We start from the raw sequence: 18,754 nt of genomic DNA, 5'->3' as shown, positions 1-18,754 counted from the left end.
ACGGAGCCCGTCCCCAAGGGGTTAGGCGAGATGGAGCCCATGACCTTGGGGTTGGGCGAGACGAAGCACGAACCCAAGGGGTCGGGCGAGACGGAGCACGAACCCAAGGGGTCGGGCGAAACGGAGCCCGCGTCCTTGGGCGAGACCCCGCGGCCTCGAGGTAGGACGAGATGGAAACCGCGTCCTTGGGTCGAGCGAGACGGAGCCCGCACTCAAGGGGTGGGACGAGACCTCTTTAATACGTCTTGCTTCATCCAGGGAAGTCAGCGTGGACACTAACTTCCTTGCTGTGGGTATCGCTACTATCGACACCCGACAGGACGTGTATGGGAAGAAGGAGAAGAAGATAAGGCTAGAAGGAGATGATCTAGGAATTTCACATCCAGCGGTGAGAAATTTGATAGATTTAATTCTAATATGTTGATAGATAAGTAGCAATTTTCTTAAATTTATTCAAAAATTCAACCAAAACTTCAACTTACCGTTGTTACCACCGGTGGTTTAAGTTGGCATGGGCGCAAAGCCATTTCCTAAGCTCCACCTGGCATCTTGTGTCACAGTCCATTTTCACCATGAGACGAAAGATGTCGTCGACAGCTGCAGACTTAGGTTGTGACAGGTGGGACTGGGGAGATCTTGGCGATCTGTACCTCCCAAAATAGAGGAATGGGTTGGCTTGCCCTGAAGCCATGATTAAAAGTACTGTTGACTGATTTATTATGAAAAAAATATATTAGCTAATATATTGTAAGAAAAAATATTATTCGTTCGTTGACCGTAAAATTACGGCTTATAAACCATGCTTCTGTTTACCGGAGGCCATCGTGCGCGCGTGCCTTTGGGCAGAGTTTTGCCGGGCAAACTTGTCCTGCGCCACCACCCACCAACCGATGCAATACTCGGTAGTACGTGCACCCAACTTTTTCAACACCATGGAACTGAAACTGAACTGAACTGATTTTCTATGGGTGATTGCGGCTGCTCCTGGGCTGCTTCTAGGCTCTTAAAAGTATCCAGCAAAATAAAATCTTCCATATCACGATACGAGATTTCGATTACATCACTTTTTTTTTAAACTCGAAAAAACAGTCCGCACGACATCAAATTACATTAGTGCAATACTAGTAATTATACTGAAATACTCGTACGTACATGTGGAGGCTGCTGGAGGCACATTAATGAGTAAAAATCCGTGTGGGTGTGGCCCACCAGCTTTGGACTCGTGATCTGGTAGCGTATCTGCAATTAAAACCAAATCACTGTCGAAGTCATACCATCTCACGAAACTCAACTGCATTATTATCATTTACCATTATTAATCATACTATACTGCCTTTTGGGCCACGTTTAGATTGAAAGTTTTTTCAACCTGATAAATAGTACCACTTTCGTCTTATTTGACAAATATTGTCCAATCGTGGACCAACTAGGCTCAAAAGATTCATCTCGTGATTTTCAACTAAACTGTGTAATTAGTTATTTTTTTTACCTACATTTAATACTCCATGCAAGCGGCTAAAAATTGATGTGATGGAGAGAGTGAAAAAACTTGGAATTTTGAAAGGAACTAAACAAGGCCTTGATTTGGTTTTGGTTTCGGCTCGGCAAAAAGAAAAGGAAAGAAAAGGGGAAGAAGGGAGTAGAGAGAGAGAAAGTGTGGAGAGAGATTCCCCCCGACAAGCAAATCCGGAGGAAAGCATTCCCGCGGGCCCACCACCCTCCCACCCCCACGCGGGACCCACCACCCTTCGTCTCCTCCTCCTCCTCCTCTTCCTCTGTTCTGCTGCGTTGCCTTGCGTCTCTCTTCTCTCTCTGGCTGCTCTGCTCCGCATCCGCGAGTTCAGAGGAGAGCGCAGCGCCCTGTCTCCCTCCCTCCCTCCATTCTTCTCTCTCCCTCTGCAGCAGGCCTGCACTGTGAGGAGACTGTGACCCGGGGACGGAGAGCTCCTCCTTCCTTCTCTCTCATCGCTCCACCACCCCCTTATTTACAGGTCGAAGCCCCCCCGCGGTTGTTCCTGGGCTGGACCGTCGTCCCGTCGTCTCGCCTTGGCTCGCTGCTTCTCACCATCACACCGTCCGCAAGCACCACCGCGAGGGCCGAAGATAGACGAGGTGAGGCGAGGCGCGCGCCTGGGCCTGGAGGGAAGAGGATGGGAGCAGGAGCAGGAGGAGAAGGAGAAGGGAAGGCCGCGCCGGCGCCGGCGGTGAGGGTGCTGGTGGTGGACGACTCCCCCGTCGACCGCAAGGTCGTGGAGCTGCTGCTCCGGAACCACAAGGGCGGCGCTGCGCCATTCCACGGTCAGCTCCTTACTTTCGCTTGCTCGGCTCCCTTGTTTCCGTCCGCCCATTCCATTCCTCCCTGCTGCTCATGATGACCCGTCTCGGCGGACGGCGGCCGTGATCATCTTCGTGCATGGCACATGGCACATGGCACATGGTTGCTTCACGATTACTCTGATCCGGGAATATATATGTATTATGATATGAACTGCACTGCAACCCTATTGTCCTACTATTTTGACATTGCTTTAACACTGCATGGTATGGTATGATCAAGCTTCATCCATCCATTCGTCTGTCAGTTGCTCATTACTGTATAGAATCAAGAAGAAAACAAGATTGAATTGCAGTCTGAACTAAGACATGGATTTCGTTCCGTTCCTTGTTGATTCAGTTACCGCCGTCGACAGCGGCAAGAAGGCAATGGAGCATCTCCGGCTGATGGGACAAGAGAGCCTGGATTCATCTGCCGCTCATGCTAATGTGAGTACTACACCAGTCACCACCCAAACGAACGACCAGTCTCATGTACTCGCCGGCCCAATCGTAGACCTCCGTACATATCTGCAGATGCCAAGCTGTCTCTCCTCTCTAGATGAAGCTACGTGGAGTAGTTCTCTGTTTTCCGCTTGGGGACTTTGATCGAATTAATGAACGCTAGGACTAGTAAATCATACGGAGTACTACAGATTTTTACCTGATCGGCAAGATTTTCCATGGGGATGCGGATGGGATGGATACAGCAGCGCGCGATCCGGTCCCTCCTCTGTCCAAAAAGCGTTGAAGAAAGGTCTCTTCAGTCTTCATTACTCCTACTCGTGTACTGATTTAGACAAGTGTGTTATTACTGAAAAATGACCGTGCTGATAAGTTGAGCAGTGTAGTATGACGTGATGAAATCTTTGACTGCAAGTGCAAGCAGAAACATACATACTCTTACTCCTATTCTATATGATGAAGGCGCTTTGTCTGATATAGGAATCGTTTTGCAGGAGCTAACCGTTGACATCGTGCTCACTGACTACTGCATGCCGGAGATGACTGGCTACGACCTCCTCAAGGCCATCAAGGTAGTTAATCTTCTTCTTGCAGACTTCAAATTAATCCTGACATCTTTTTAGCTGAAATGAAATGAAACTGAAAGAATTGTTGGAGCAATTAACTGCCAGGCGTTGAGCTCCCCTAATCCGATCCCGGTGGTGGTGATGTCGTCGGAGAACGAGCCCCAGCGGATCAGCAGGTGAAGAACGAACGAAACCCAAATCCCCTTCTTCCCCTTTCCCCGGCCTCATCATATCACTGCGCAAAGGCAAAGCAGATGCCGTTCGTTACATATACATACGCGAGCGAAAGCCGCTTTTGCTCTGGCTATGTTCTGTGCATGGTTTAATCAGTTGAGGCCCTTTCTGAAAGCCGGCAGGATTTAGATTTGCGCGCCTTTTCAAAAACGAAAGGCTTTAAGGAGTAGATTTGCATTGCACATCATCAGCACTAACAGGCCCACCACCTCTGACCTCTTTCAACTTTTACTTGATGGATGGATGGATGGATAAAGCAGATGCTTAACAGCTGGTGCCGAGGATTTCATCCTCAAGCCCCTCAAGACCAAGGACGTGCAGCGCCTGCGCAACTGCTCCAGCGCTGCTAGACCACCCAAGGACGATGCCGGCGCGTTCGCCCATCAGTGCGAGAGGTTCAGCAGCAGCAGCAACAGCAGAAAGCTGCGATCCAATCAGAATCAGATGGCCAAGCCTGGGAACAGATCACAACTGACAGGATTAACCATGGTATATATGGCTACCTTAGCTTCTTCGTCATTTCTTTCTGCTCCTTCACAAGAGCAGCCAGCTTACAGCTTATAAAACCCAGGTGCTGCATGCCTCCAGCATTGAAGTCTCGCACTACTTGCAGTTCCTCTTCAAGTTCGTGCTGCTCGTGTACGCGGTGCTGTGCCTGAGCGAGCTCCTCCACAGATGGTCCAACGGCTCCGTCCTCTCCCTGTGGTCTGCATGATGAGGACTGAAAACCGATCGATGCAGTATTATTAGTGTAACTACTAAGGCTGCTGCAGGCTTTCAGTTGAATTTCCCCTGTAATCCAGGCATGAGGAGCCATCGATCAGTTCTTTCTCGCTCCGATCGATCCCTATATTTCATTTCAATTTCACCAGCTGTTTCTTTCTCCTTTTTTTTGGCTTTATTTTAGCTATAGATTGTTATTGTTTGTTTGGCGTCCTAATTTAACAGTAACAGCTAGCGCGGATCCGGTTCTTGCATTGGGGCCGTAATTTCGTTTGCTTAGATGGATGGGAGAAGAACCAAGCGCGATAAGGTGATGGCTGATGGTGATATGATATGGTATCCCTTTGCCCGTTATTATTATATAAATGCATGATAAGAGAGGGTATCTAATGTCCCTGTTAATCAAGATATCGACTTGATCTGCTGATGCAATTGTCCAGAGACAGACAGCTTCTCTGCCATTTCTTATGCTGGGTGGACGCAGACGTTCACCTGCTCTGCCTCTGCTCTTAGCCTCACACAGTCACGCTGCGTCAGTTGACTAGGATATATATGACGCCAGAATAATCTTACACGGAAAGGAAAAAATTATGCTAATTCCACGATTACACCATTCTAGTCACGTCAACACTACAAACTTTGTCAAAGCAAGTATACTCCTACACATGTTGGACGTGTGATTGATTGAACATAGTTCAGACTTCAGCAGTATATATAATTATATATCACTGTAATATTCTACTTGGTCGTTCTAATTTTCTTGGGGAGTTAAAAGCATCTCAAGTTTGACCAAAATCATAGAGAAAATTACCAAAAAATTATGACATTAAATAGGTAAACTCTAAAAATTATGACATTTATTTAGTATCATAAATGTTATTATTTTATTATATAAATTTGGTCAAATTTGAGATGCTTTTAACTTCTAAGAAAGTTGGAATGACTTATAATTTAAGATAAAGAAAGTACTGAACAGTAAGGAAATCCTTGTGATAGCAACGGGCAAATGAATGACTACATGCATGAGGTTCCTAGTACCAGGTGAAAATCATTCTTTTCATACCTTTCCCCCTCAACAGCACCGTTGAGACTGGACTTCGCAAATCCTAACAAATAATATTACCTCCATTCCAAAAATAAATCGATCCCTAGAATTATCTAAAGTCAAAGTATCTTAAGTTTTACAAAACTTATAGGAAAAAGAAACATCCTTCTATGACACCAAATATTATATTATAAAATATAAAAATAAGCTACGGCGGAAAACGATGGGCATGAAGTAGATAATGAATATTATATGGAACAGAGGTTAAGGTTATCTTTGGCAGGATTTTTGTTGGGACTTCTCAATCGGTTTAATCAAAAGCTCTGCTAAACGTGTATACACGAAAACGGCTTGTAAAGCTAATACCAAGCTAGAAACAGTACCGATTCTAGGAAGGGGTGTGGGATTAGGATTTAGGGATAAAGTACCGATTCTAAGCCTCGTATGTTGTATAGTACGTAGTGGATTGGATCTAACATTCTTCAATAATGCGCATGGCATGAAGTAGATCAATGGATAGAAGCTTTTGTTTGATCCATGAGCTAGCTTAGCTCGTATATGTACACTAGGAATCGCTCGTAAACTCTCGGAGGGTGTTTGGTTGTTAGCCTCACTTTGACACACTTCATCTTAAGGAAGTTTGACCAAGTTAATAAGTGTTTGGTTGAAAATTGAACTTAAGCAAGAATTTTTTGGCTCCACATCATATCATATAAATTAAAAAAGTGTGACAATATTCTTTTAGGCATCGCAAAAAAAATGCTTCCAATTTTCTAGCCACACTTTTTTGGTTTGCCACACTTATCTAACATTACTAGTTGTGGCAATTTGTGGCTAAGAGCCAAACAGACCCTTAGAACCCCCCTCCCCCCCCCCCCCCATGCTCGATCAGAAGCATATCGTTTGTAAGGTCAAACTATTCTACTTGAAATACAACGATACACGAGCCTTTTACGTATTCAAGGAAAATGAATATTTATCCAGATTCTTTTGAGTTCTTGCTATATACTTTAACAAATTAGATATTCAAGACTATATATTCTACCCAATTCGAGCTTGAACTATATGATTAGTTGGCTTTGAAACGAAGTGGGCAAAGTAGCCTCTATTTGGATGAAAACTCTTGTTCCTTAAGCAAAATAGCAGGGGTTGTCCCTCGAACTTTTAGGGTTCTCTCAGTCTATCAATGTAAGGCATACTCAGACTATTGAAAAGTTACTATAAACAATTTGTAAAATTATATGCGTGTTTAGTGTATAGAAATTGCATCAATAGTTTTAATTCGAAGTGGCTTTTAAGACAATTTGGACCAAAGTTTACTTTGGAAGACTTTCCTAGAAAAAATCTACGTCCAAATTGTCTTCCAAAGTAATCCTAGAATAATTTTTTTTATATAATTTTAAGAGAAGTTATGGACCAAAGTTTACTTTGGAAGATTTTCCCCTACCACACGATATATAACTTCTTGCATAGAAGGAGGGAGTGGTGTACAAGAAATTTGGACAGAAACTCTCAAACTGAAAAAGGAAAAAAAACGGTAGATATAAGATGGTGAAAAAAAAGAAAAATAAAATCCATCCAAGCAGAAAGCCAACAGCCTGGCGCCGGTGCAGCCTACGCCAGTTAATGTTAGAGAGAATTCCTCGTGGACCATTATAAAAGATCCGATTTCTGATTACCGCCGAAAAACTTCATGTGTCGTCTAGACCATCAGTTCATTTTTTACACCCGTGTACACCACTGCCGTCATTTCCGTTAGGGCTCGTTCGGTTAGCTCCTTCCAGGCCCAGGATTCATTCCAGATTTGCTTTCTTATACAAATTAAGCATACTGTTCTGGCTGGATTTTTTCCAGGGACTCATTCCCTACCAAACCAACGGGACCTTAGTGAGAAATACCGTTACTGTGCACGTTGATGTCAGGTTTTTGCGATAATGACCATTGTACCCTTATGCACACCGTCTCGCTGTTGTCCTCCACCGTCGCCTCGCTCCCCCACCTCGCCACCGCCGCGTGCCTCCTCGCCGAGCCCGGCCCCCTCCCCCGTCTCCGATTGCAGTTCCACCGCGGACGCGCTCGTCTCCCGGCCTCGCCTGGGGTCCGCGGACTCCCGCGCCACCGCGCTGGAGGAGCTGGCATGCTCGGTGGCAGCGCTGCCGGCGTCCTCCACGGCCGCGGCCGTCTCTGCAGTGGCTATGCTGCTCGAATCCACCGGCGGCGGCGAGGACCTCCTCCCGGCCGTGGCCGCGCTGGCCGCCTTCGCATCCTCGGACGCCGCGCGCCCATCCTTGACGCAGGAGGTTAGCGCCATGGTGCCCCACCTGTGCCGCACACTCGAATCCGGCGGCACGGCCGCAGAGCACGCGTGCGTGGCGCTGCTCCCACTGAGGGTGACGTCTCGGGACGCGTCCGCAACCGTGGCCGTGAGCGGCGGGGTGGCAGCGCTCCTGGCAGCCTGCGCCGGTGACACCCCGGCAACCCAGGCCGCGGCAGCTCGGATGCTCCGGAACCTCGCCGCGTTTCTGGATCTCCTCCCGGCGTTCCACGACGGGGGCGCGCTACCGCTGCTCCTGCAGCTGGTCTCCCCCGGGACGCCTCGAGCAGGATAGGGCGATGGGCGGCTGCTCCTATCTGTAACAAATCCAGTAAACCGTGTTCCACTTATTTGTTTGCTGTAAAGTGCAACTGAAATTTTCTAAATTGATACTGAAGCCCATCTATTACTTTGCTAGTTTCGGCAGTATGTAACTAAGTTCATGTCAATATCGTTGTTCTAATCTAAAGACTTAATTAGAAGTTACAGACTATGATGCTTTTTTAGTGATAACTACAAAGTTCAATGTTTAAGCAGCAACATTAGATAACAGTCAAAATGTTCAAGTGGGTTTGGCTCGGTTTCCACCCTGTTAGCAGGGTGTTGTTTCTTGTAACACTTCATGCGATATTGTATTTTCCTTCCTGCACTGTAGTTTATTACTACAGTTCTAGTTTACCGTAGGTTAGCAATATTCCTAATGTTCTATGATATTTCCTCCTAATTGCTCTCTGTTATTTGGCTCCAAAAAACAGCATAGTCGGACCGTCGGTCGTGGCACACAAGGAAACACCGAAAATTTCTACTCCAGGTTCATTCGAGGGCAAAACAAACATTTCGTCCTCCGTTAGGAGCCGTTATAGACGAATGTGACGGCAGTGGTCCGTGCGGGTTAAAAAAAATAAACTGATGGTACAGACGACACGTGAAGTTTTTCAGTGGCGATCAAGGAACTCGGACCTTTTTATAATGGCCTTTTAGATTCAGGTTAGGAATTAGTATTTGATATTGTAGTATTTTTGTTTGTGTTTGATAATTATTGTCCAATCATGATCTAACTAGACTCAAAAGATTTGTCTCGTAATTTACAATCAAACTGTATAATTAGTTATTTTTTTTATCTACATTTAATACTCCATACATATGTCCAAAGATTTGATGTGATGAAGAGAATGAAAAAACTTGCAGTCTAAACAAGGCCTAAGGAATTGGCTAAGGCCTTGTTTAGATGCCACCCAAATTCCAAGTTTTTTCACTCTCTCTCCATCACATTAATTTTTAGCCGCTTGCATGGAGTATTAAATGTAGGTAAAAAAAATAACTAATTACACAGTTTAGTTGGAAATCACGAGATGAATCTTTTGAGCCTAGTTGGTCCACGATTAGACAATATTTATCAAATAAGACGAAAGTGGTACTATTCATCGGGTTGAAATTTTTTCGCAATCTAAACGAGGCCTTAATGTTACCACTGAAAGATTCCAGGCGCGTACACTGCGAAGGATTGTAATGATAGGACATAGCAGGAGTCCTGAAGGAGAACAGAAGCCGGCCGGGCGTCCTGCCGGAGAATCATGCAGCGCAGGCGCAGGTCCACCGCCCTGCGCATGCATGCACGCCGGCGCGTACACGAGTCCTCCCCCTCGTGACTGCCGGTCGGCCGCTGCCGGCTGCCAAGCCATTGAATGGGGCGCGCGGCGCAGTCCAGACTCCAGTCCAAGAAGAAACCCGGACGCCATCGCCCGTCTGCATGGAGAAAATTGAATATTTGACACTCAATCTGAGCGCATGTGAACATTTGATATCTAATTCGCGTATCGTTGAAAATTTAACACTCTGGCTACGAATTCGTTGAAAACAGGTGTTTTCTCCTCCTTTTCTCCATTTAACATTTTTTTTCTTTTTTCTTTTGCTTTCCAAGGCAACGCTGAAGTACCCTGGCCTTATCCATCCATTCCTTCTAAGAAACGAACGCATCTCTCTCTCCCGTACTCATTTTTCTTCGGCTCTGTTCGTCACGCCGCCGCCGCTCTTCTTTGTTCTTCACGCCGCCGCCGCTGGGTGCCGGAAGAGGCACTGCCGCTGGCTGGGCGCGCGTGGGGCCAGGCTGGGCGCGGGGCCGGTCGCCGGTGCTGGACGTGCCGGCCATGCGTGCGCGCGGACGGTCGCCGGTGCTGGGCGCCGGCGCTAGCCAAAGCCCGCCGTCTTCGGCTCCGCCGCTAATGGAGGCCGTCGGCGTAGGCCAGAGGCGCCGCAATGGTCGAGCAACAGCAGGCCAAGGTACTTTGGTCATTCAGCGTTGCTTTGGAAAGCAAAAGAAAAAAAGAAAAAAATGTTAAATGGAGAAAAGGAGGAGAAAACACCTGTTTTCAACGAATTCACAGCTAGAGTGTTAAATTTTCAACGACGCGCGAATTGGATGTCAAATGTTCACAGGCGCCCAGATTAGGTGTCAAATATTCAATTTTCTCGTCTGCATGCGAGATGCAAGGCGCCAAGGCGGGTTATTTGCAAATCCAGAATCCCTGTTAGACTGTCTCCAGCAGACAACGATCACGCGACCTATACCTAAAATGCCTAGTTCACATGAAAGAAACGGCCTCCAACAGAGTAGGTAAAGGGAAGACCTAGTTTGCGTCGGAGATGAGAGGGAACTCAAAAATGCGTAGGTCTCTTTCCTCGACCCAAATCGACGACAGGAGGAGAAGCTCGTCGGACGCGGCTCTTGCTCCGAGGAGGATCACCGGCAAGAAGCACGCGCGAACCACCTCACGATGGCGAGATCTGTCGGTGCGCGGCTCGATCCGGCGCTTCTTGGGCGGCTTGACCTGCTCCTCGTCGCCGCTTCCGTCCCCGGCCAGGTCCTCCACCCTGTCGGAGCCGTCAGAGTATGGCGGGGGAGGTGGGGCCCGGCGGTGGTGCTGGTCCGGGGGCAGCTGGGAGAGCTTGACTACGAGCTTGAGCTTGCGCTGATGCCGGTCGGAGGCCGAGGAGCCGGCGGCGCCACCGTCGGCGGTGGAGTCGGAGCTGGACGGCTCCAGCGACGACCCCCGCTGGCGGGGGCGGGAGGGCGAGGACGACGGCGAGTCGGAGCTTGAGCCTGCCGCCGTCCGCGTTTTGGCCTCCTTGGGGTTTGGTTCGCCTGCCTTCTCTTTCTTGCTCGCCTTTCCCTTTTTTCTCTCTCTTGCTCGCTGCTCCATCAGGCAGAGGCGAGTGCGGTGCTCGGCCTCGGGCGGAGCTGCAGAGCAGGGCGGCGACGGCGGTGTGGAGCAGAGCAGAGATGGGGAGAGAGAGGAGAATGGAGGTGGAGCAAATATGGGCGGAGCTACCGAGCAGGGCGGCGGCGGCGGCGCATGCAGGGACCCTTTGGGTTGTCTGTTGGAGAAAGAAAAATTTGGGTGGGTGACCTTTTTACTGTACCGGACTCATGCATAGAATGAGTTTTATGAACAGAAGCCGGCCGGGCGTCCTGCCGGAGAATCATGCAGCGCAGGCGCAGGTCCACTGCCCTGCCCATGCATGCACGCCGGCGCGTACACGAGTCCTCCCCCTCATGACTGCCGGTCGGCCGGACCGGGCTGCCGGCTGCCAAGCCATTGAATGGGGCGCGCGGCGCAGTCCAGACTCCAGTCCAAGAAGAAACCCGGACGCCATCGCCCGTCTGCATGCGAGATGCAAGGCGCCAAGGCGGGTTATTTGCAAATCCAGAATCCCTGTTAGCGCAGCGCAGGTACCTGTGACGATGTGCCAGAGCAGCAGAGCAGGAGCGCAGCAATGGCGGTGGCGGGCCGGCAATAAACTCGCGGCGGATCGCGCTCAGGAGGAGCAGGGCAGCGTACACTGCGTGGTGCTGCGCGCTCCGGATGTGCTCAGTCTTCGTAAGCGCAGTCTTCGCAGCGGCAGCGCAGCGGGGGCGATCTAATGATGGGCCTTCGCTGCTTGCCGCCGACACGCGGATCTGCCAAGCGCCAATCCAATGCGCTCTCGACGAGGGATGGATTCGAATGGGATTCGCACCATACGGATTCTATTTACTATATTTTAATTCGAATTTCAATGTGAATGCGGATAATGTGGGATAATAATGCAAAACGGATATCTCGAATTCAGATTCGAATCCATACCTACTTGATTTTGATATAACATATATCTATTTGTTTACTAGATCATGCCCGTGCGTTGCAATAGGAATAAAATAATATTACAATAATTTTAAGTTTAATTATGCATATTAGCATGTGAGTGTTATTTCTTTATGTGATTGCAGTATTTTACCAGATTTCTTAGTTTTTCTTCAACAGTCTCCGTAAGGAAACCTATGCGTTGTAGAGATATGATTTTCGACGTGGAAGAGTTTGTTTCTGAAACGGTTTTTTTGTGCTGTATCTTTTTTTTCGCAAACCCTTTTTTGTCGTATTGTTTTGGAAACGGGGACGTGGAAGAGTTTGATTTTTTTACCCTGTATATGTTTTTTTGAAAACGTTTTTTTTGTCGTATTTGATTTTTTCGGTTTGAAAACGAGGTGGTTGGTTTTTTTTACTGTGTTTTTTTTGCCGTGGGCGAGGCGTGCAGACGATAGCTGTAGGGATTTTTTAGGTGCAGATAGATAGATAGAAGATAGCTACCTACGTGGACATGGCGATCGCGTACACAATGATCGTCTTCCTTTTTAGGTGGTCTGGTCTGGATTGCATGTGGACAGGCTAAGACTGATCCGAAAATTTTCTTTTGGTCAAGACCAATCCGAATTTTGCATGTGGGCATGCACGTGCACCGTATATCCTGGGGGCAAGTGTCCGAAATTTTCTTTTTGGCAAGACCAATCAACGTATTCTCGGGGGGCAAGCGTGTACACTCTGAGGTTTTTTAGGTGGTACTAATTGGCGGTGTGGGGTGATCGCGTAATTGATTATGATGGTTATGTGAATTGATTTTTGCCTTCCTGATTTGCTGCGGTTGTTATGGGGATTGAACTGATTGTATGGAGCGAGTGCACGTTGCCTTCCTGATCTGATCGCATGGAGGGAATTGATTTTTGCCTTCCTGATTTGCTGCGGCTGTTATGGGGATTGAGATGATCGCATGGAGAGTGCACGTTGCCTTCTTGATCTGATCGTATGGAGCGGCTTTGGTGTAGTGTGGACGGAATAGTTATGAATGTTTTAGTTGTAGAGATCAATAGTTTTATAGTATAATAAAATTATTATGGAACAAAGGGATTCGAAATATAGCTACATAATAACAACACCGTAGATAAAAGAAAACTACCAAAAATAAAATGTTTTAATCAATATTTCAATAATTAAATATATAATAAATTATAAGGAAATTGTACATAGTACATATCAATTACTGAATTCAAATAAATAAAAATATATTCTTCAAGTATATAAATAAAATAAAATACTAATTAATATGATTAGCCATATTAAAATTAATTAAACTTAAGATTTATATATCGTTAATAATATTAAAATTAATTAAACTTAAAATCACGATGGCAGAGGCTCACTGCTCCGCAGGTTCATCAAGGGATTCACGCTCTTGTGCATCTGGTGCTTATAGATTAATCTCGAGAACACGAAAGGATTGAAGTAGGACAGTTCTACAGTCTGCAGTTTTTACCCCTTTGGTGCTTCTTCAGGTTCAGAGAGAAGGCAATGTGTGCTTGTTTAGGTTCAGAGATGGAGATAAGATGAGATTGTGAAGTGAGGTTATGAGTAAATATATATGAAATTGTAAAGTGATATTGTGACTAAATATTTGAGAATGGTCACTGAATTATCGAAATGAATAACTGAAAATGGCAAAATTACTGAATGTGGTTATTATGAGTAAATAACTGAATGTGGTTATGAGTAAATAACTGAATGTGGCATAATGAATAACTGAATGTGGTCACTAAATTATTGAAATGAATAACTGAATGTGGTCACTGAACAGCTATATAAGGCAATGCTTTTATGAATTATCATAACTATTTTTCAAGTTGTTCAGCTATATAAGACAATGCTTTTATGAATTATCATAACTGTTTTTCAAGTGGCAAAAGGCATTCATACACGCTTGCAAAATACATTCAGGTTGCACCAGATAACCATACTACTAGAATGATAGACATAGGCACCATCTACTTGCACTCTCTGTATTCCATACCATAACAATAGAGCACAATTTATAACACACAATGCTATGTATTCTTTGTATTCCAATTTACTGCATAATTGCTAGCACAGTTCAGATGCTCCCGGTCCAAGCACGACATCCTCTGATCCTCCATGCTTCCTGTCGAGGAAGACACCATGCGGCGGGCAAGGAAGGGAACGCCCCATTACCCCAAGGCACCTGTAGGCATCCGGGGCGACAACGCACAAGGCTCCAAGACATCAAGGAGGAGAGGAAGGCCGATGCATGAGGCCACGCGACGAAGACGAAGGCGGAAGGGAAGAAACGACTTGCTGAGGACTGGACTTAGATGGGCCGCTCGACTGGCTGTTGCGACCCATCCATGAGGCCTGCTGTTTCTCAAACCGAAAAAAAAAACATGAGGCCTGCTAGATGAGTTTTGAGAGGTTCACCGTCGGATCCTAGTGAACTGCGTAGATGAGGTGACTGCAGAAGGAAGTCGCCGTGCGTTCGGGACGCCACCGAAACAACGGAAATGACTGGACGCTGGCGTCCGTCCCCTCCGGACGCCCCGCGCCTAGGCCGCGGACCAACTGGCTCAATAAACCTTGCGTCCAGTCTTTTTTCGCCTCACGCTGCTCCTGCATCTCCTCCGCCGCCCGCCCCCTTCCGTTGCTTCTGCTGCTCGCCCTGCGCTGCTGCTGCTCCTCCTCCTCGGCCTGCCCCGCTGCTCCGTGCACCCGCCCCACTGTTTTGCCGCTGCTCTGCGTGCCCGTCTCGCTACTCCTGCTCCGACCCGACGACGCCGACATGCGCCGCCAGCGCAAGAGAAGCGTTAGGCGCTGGTGCGGAGGTCGCCTGTGTAAAGTTGGAAGAAACGTGGCTGCCTATCTTGACTCACCACGGTTACATGTTATGTATATATAAGAGTACAGGAGCGCAGGAGATTGCCTTGCGCTATAAGATTGGAGATCTAATCGGAGTACAACATAATTAAGGTAACTCTAAACATGGAAGCGCATGTCCTAGAATATCTCCAATCATAGATAACGAGACCGTGTGCACCACGCTTACATTATACATGGACAACACGTTTGACACTATGGAATATAACTCTAGTTCTAACATCCTCCCTCAATCCAAGCTTCTCTTGCGACGAAGATTGAGATTGCTCTTAAACAGCTCATACTTGCCAACAGAGAGTGCCTTGGTGAAGCCATCAGCTAACTGATCTTTTGTAGATATAAACCGAACCTGTAGCTGTTTCTTAAACACTCTTTCTCGGACAAAATGAAAATCTATCTCAATATGTTTTGTCCTTGCATGGAACACCGGATTGGCAGATAAATATGTTGCACCTAAGTTATCACACCATAGAATTGGCGCCTGAGATAACTTGACACCAAGTTCTCCCAAAAGTGACTCGAGCCAGATCAATTCGGCGGTTGCATTAGCCAATGATTTATACTCTGCCTCTGTACTGGACCTTGAGACAGTAGCTTGTTTCCTTGCACTCCAAGATATAAGATTTGGTCCTATGAATATAGCAAATCCTCCAGTTGACCTCCTATCATCAACACTACCAGCCCAATCCGCATCGGAAAAAGCACTCAAACGTAAAGAACTTGACCGTGCAATAAACAAGCTTGTGTCTGAGGTGTATTGAACATACCGAAGTATTCGCTTAACAGCTGTAAAATGAGTACTTGTTGGACTATGTAAAAACTGGCACACCTTATTTACTGAGAAAGTCAAATCTGGTCGAGTAATAGTAAGATATTGGAGCGCACCAACAATGCTCCTGTATCTTGTACTGTCTTCTGCACTGAGGGGCGTCCCATCCTGACTTGATAAACGTTCAGTCACAGCAAGAGGAGTAGGCACGCCTTTACACTTCTTCATGCCTACCCGTGTTAGGATCTCATTAGCATACTTCTCCTGTGACAATTGTAGTCCACGGTTATCTCTAGCCACTTCAATTCCCAGAAAATAGTGCAAATCACCAAGATCTTTCAAGGCAAAGTCTTCTCTCAAATCACTAAGCAGAGCCTTAACAGCATCACTTGATGAGCTTGTCACAATGATATCATCAACATAAATAAGCATGTAAATTGTAATTCCAGATTTGTTATATATAAATAGAGATGTATCAGATTTGGAAGCCTTGAATCCAAGCTTCACAAGTTTGGAGCTAAGTCTTGCATACCATGCTCTTGGAGCTTGTTTTAGGCCATATATTGCCTTGTCAAGTCGACATACCAGCTGAGGTTTACTTGGGTGTTCAAAACCAGGCGGTTGTCGCATATATACTTCCTCTTCCAGAACACCATGCAAAAACGCGTTCTGTACATCCAATTGTTTTAAACACCAATTTCTGGATACAGCAATTGACAGAACCAACCGCACTGTAGCAATCTTGACCACAGGACTAAACGTATCCTCATAATCAATTCCATATCGTTGTTTGAATCCTTTTGCCACCAAACGAGCTTTGTATCTATCAATCGAACCATCAGCTTTCCTTTTGATTTTATAAACCCATTTGCAGTCAATAAGATTACTGCCCTTCTCTGCTTCAACGAGATGCCATGTCTTATTTTTTATCAAGGCTGAGTATTCTTCGGTCATGGCTTGTTTCCACTTGGGATCATTTAAAGCCTCATGAAAACGAGTAGGTTCTCCCGTTGCACAATAGTTCAGCCATCGAACCGTACCATCCGTGAAAATCTTAGGTTTTACAATGCCGGATGTTGAGCGTGTATGAAGATGAGCAGGAGGTGCTTCAGTTGTTACCGCTGGAGAGGATTGTGAAGATGCACCAGATCCTTGTGCGTTCGAAAATCCGCCGTTATCAGGTGCCGCCGTCGCGATTTGCGACGCAGGTGCCGGTGCAGGCCCAGAGGGGAGCCCCCCATGCGTCGAAGGGCCATCAGACGCAGGCGAATCTGCCTCGATGGGCGCACTAGAAACCTGGTCAGGAACCGGCTGCAGGGCAGGAGAATCTGCTCTGGGATCGGAGCTCAGATCATGGGCACCCAACGGATCCGTGTGCTGCATTTGAAAAACATCAGGGGCGACGTCTTCTGGATAATTTTCCATCCCTGGATCCTGCACACAAGCTGAGTCTTCAACAGATATATTAGTATCATTAGCAATGCAATCTACACCCCCTGAATTTAAAAGGTGACTAGGCAGGAGATTTATTTCTTGACGAAGACGAGGTCCAGCATTTGGGTGAAGCTTGGAAAAGGGAAAAACATCTTCGTCAAAAATGACATCACGAGAGATATAGATACGGCCTGAATCAAGATCCAAACATTTGTAACCCTTGTGCAGTGTGCTATAGCCAAGAAAAACACACTGGATGGAACGAAATGCTAACTTATGAGCATTGTATGGTCTTAGGTTAGGCCAACACGCGCAGCCAAAAACACGGAGGAAGGAATAATCTGGTTTCTCATGCAGTAGACGCTCATGTGGTGTATCAAAATTGAGAATTTTACTTGGAAGCATATTAATAAGATGGGCTGCGGTTAAGAAGGCATGACCCCAATATTTTAGGGGCATGCCGGCATTGGCTAAAAGAGCTAGACCGACCTCCACAATATGACAGTGTTTTCTTTCTGCTATTCCATTCTGTTGATGGGCATGAGGACAAGAAACATGGTGAATAATGCCAATGCGGCGGAAAAAGGAATGAAGCTTCTCATATTCACCTCCCCAATCTGATTGAACGGTTTTAGTCTTCCTCTCAAATTTCCTCTCAACCATTTGTTGAAATTCTTGGAAAACTTGCAACACATCAGATTTTTTCTTGATAAGGTAGATCCATGTAAATTTACTAAAATCGTCAATGAAGCTCACATAATATGTATATTGACCCATGGATATAGGAGCAGGCCCCCAAACATCTGATGCAATTAACTCCAAAGGATGGGTAGAAACACTAGTAGATACAGAGTAGGGTAATTGATGACTTTTAGCCATCTGACACGAGTTACACACTGACTCAAGATGTTTAGTACTAACACAAGGGAGATTATTTGAACTAATGACCTTCTCAACTATAGGAAACGCCGGATGACCAAGCCGATTATGCCATTTATTTGTAGATGGTCTACTGACTCCAAAAGCTTGCTTAATGGGTGCTTCTACCGAGATAGGATAAAGGCCGCCATAGGATCTACCTTGCTGCAGGATTCTCTTTGTTTCCCGATCCTTGATAAGAAAGAAGTTAGGATGAAATTCAACAAAGATATCATTATCTCGAGTGAGCTTATGGACAGAAAGGAGATCTTTCTTTATGGAAGGAACATGAAGCACTTTATTTAAGTGGAGATCTTTATCAGGGGTATGTAAAATTGCATGGCCAATGTTACTAATTTTCATACCTGCGCCGCTGGCGGTGTGGATCTTATCTTGGCCTTGATACTGATCATGCATTGTCATCTTTTCAAGCGCCCTGGTAACATGTTCCGAGGCTCCACTATCCACATACCAGTTTGTGTCATAGCCGTATGCAGTATTTGCTGCACCAACTGTCTTCTGATAGTTGCTATCTTCTTCATATCGATACCAGCAGCGGTTAGCCAAGTGACCCCCTTTCTTGCATATCTGACAGATTGGATCATCATTACTTTGACCTTGTTTAGGTGCATTGCCTCTTCCTGAATTTGGAGCACCACGACCGCCTCCACGGCCTGGATTTGAGCGCCCACGACCACGGTTGTTGTCACGGCCGCGTCCTCCAGAATTTCTTCTAGAACCTCGACCACGTCCTACCATGTTGGCCGAAGATTGGAACTGCCCGTTCTCTTGGAACATCTCCATACGCTGATCAAAGATGAGTAGCTGCGAATATAACTCACTCAAGGAAAGGTCACGACCAAGCATGGAAGTGACAAAAGGGTTGTAGTCAAAATCAAGTCCATTAAGGACAAAGTGAATCATCTCATCATCATCCACGAC

At 46.4% G+C, this 18,754-nt stretch overlaps 3 protein-coding genes and 1 non-coding gene across 5 annotated transcripts; 2 read left to right on the top strand and 2 right to left on the bottom strand.

The window, feature by feature from the left end:
• Nucleotides 1-2,001: 2,001 nt before the first annotated feature.
• On the top strand, nucleotides 2,002-4,707 carry LOC136473890 (two-component response regulator ORR2-like). Of its 2 annotated transcripts, none has more exons than XM_066471528.1 (6): nucleotides 2,002-2,298; nucleotides 2,675-2,763; nucleotides 3,273-3,350; nucleotides 3,450-3,520; nucleotides 3,839-4,067; nucleotides 4,192-4,707. In XM_066471528.1, the coding sequence occupies exons 1-6, from the start codon at nucleotides 2,151-2,153 to the stop codon at nucleotides 4,291-4,293; spliced, it is 717 nt and encodes a 238-aa protein (XP_066327625.1). In that variant the 5' UTR covers nucleotides 2,002-2,150; the 3' UTR covers nucleotides 4,294-4,707. The 2 variants fall into 2 exon arrangements, with proteins under 2 accessions (XP_066327625.1, XP_066327624.1); XM_066471527.1 differs by having other exon boundaries at nucleotides 4,150-4,707.
• A 2,573-nt stretch (nucleotides 4,708-7,280) lies between these two features.
• LOC136470102 (uncharacterized) lies at nucleotides 7,281-7,955 on the top strand. Its single transcript, XM_066468061.1, has one exon. The coding sequence runs from the start codon at nucleotides 7,281-7,283 to the stop codon at nucleotides 7,953-7,955; it is 675 nt and encodes a 224-aa protein (XP_066324158.1).
• Nucleotides 7,956-10,287: 2,332 nt separating this feature from the next.
• On the bottom strand, nucleotides 10,288-14,598 carry LOC136470101 (ubiquitin carboxyl-terminal hydrolase creB-like). Its single transcript, XM_066468060.1, has 3 exons — nucleotides 14,377-14,598; nucleotides 11,395-11,618; nucleotides 10,288-11,035 (listed from the first exon to the last, which is right to left on the bottom strand). The coding sequence occupies exons 1-3, from the start codon at nucleotides 14,596-14,598 to the stop codon at nucleotides 10,288-10,290; spliced, it is 1,194 nt and encodes a 397-aa protein (XP_066324157.1).
• A 4,023-nt stretch (nucleotides 14,599-18,621) lies between these two features.
• Nucleotides 18,622-18,754, bottom strand: LOC136478833 (small nucleolar RNA Z247). The gene has a single exon (XR_010764507.1). It is a non-coding gene; the product is annotated as a small nucleolar RNA Z247 (small nucleolar RNA).

Source organism: Miscanthus floridulus, chromosome 8 (assembly GCF_019320115.1).
Source record: "Miscanthus floridulus cultivar M001 chromosome 8, ASM1932011v1, whole genome shotgun sequence".
NCBI lineage: Eukaryota > Viridiplantae > Streptophyta > Magnoliopsida > Poales > Poaceae > Miscanthus > Miscanthus floridulus.
This window is presented reverse-complemented; position numbering and strand designations above follow the sequence as displayed.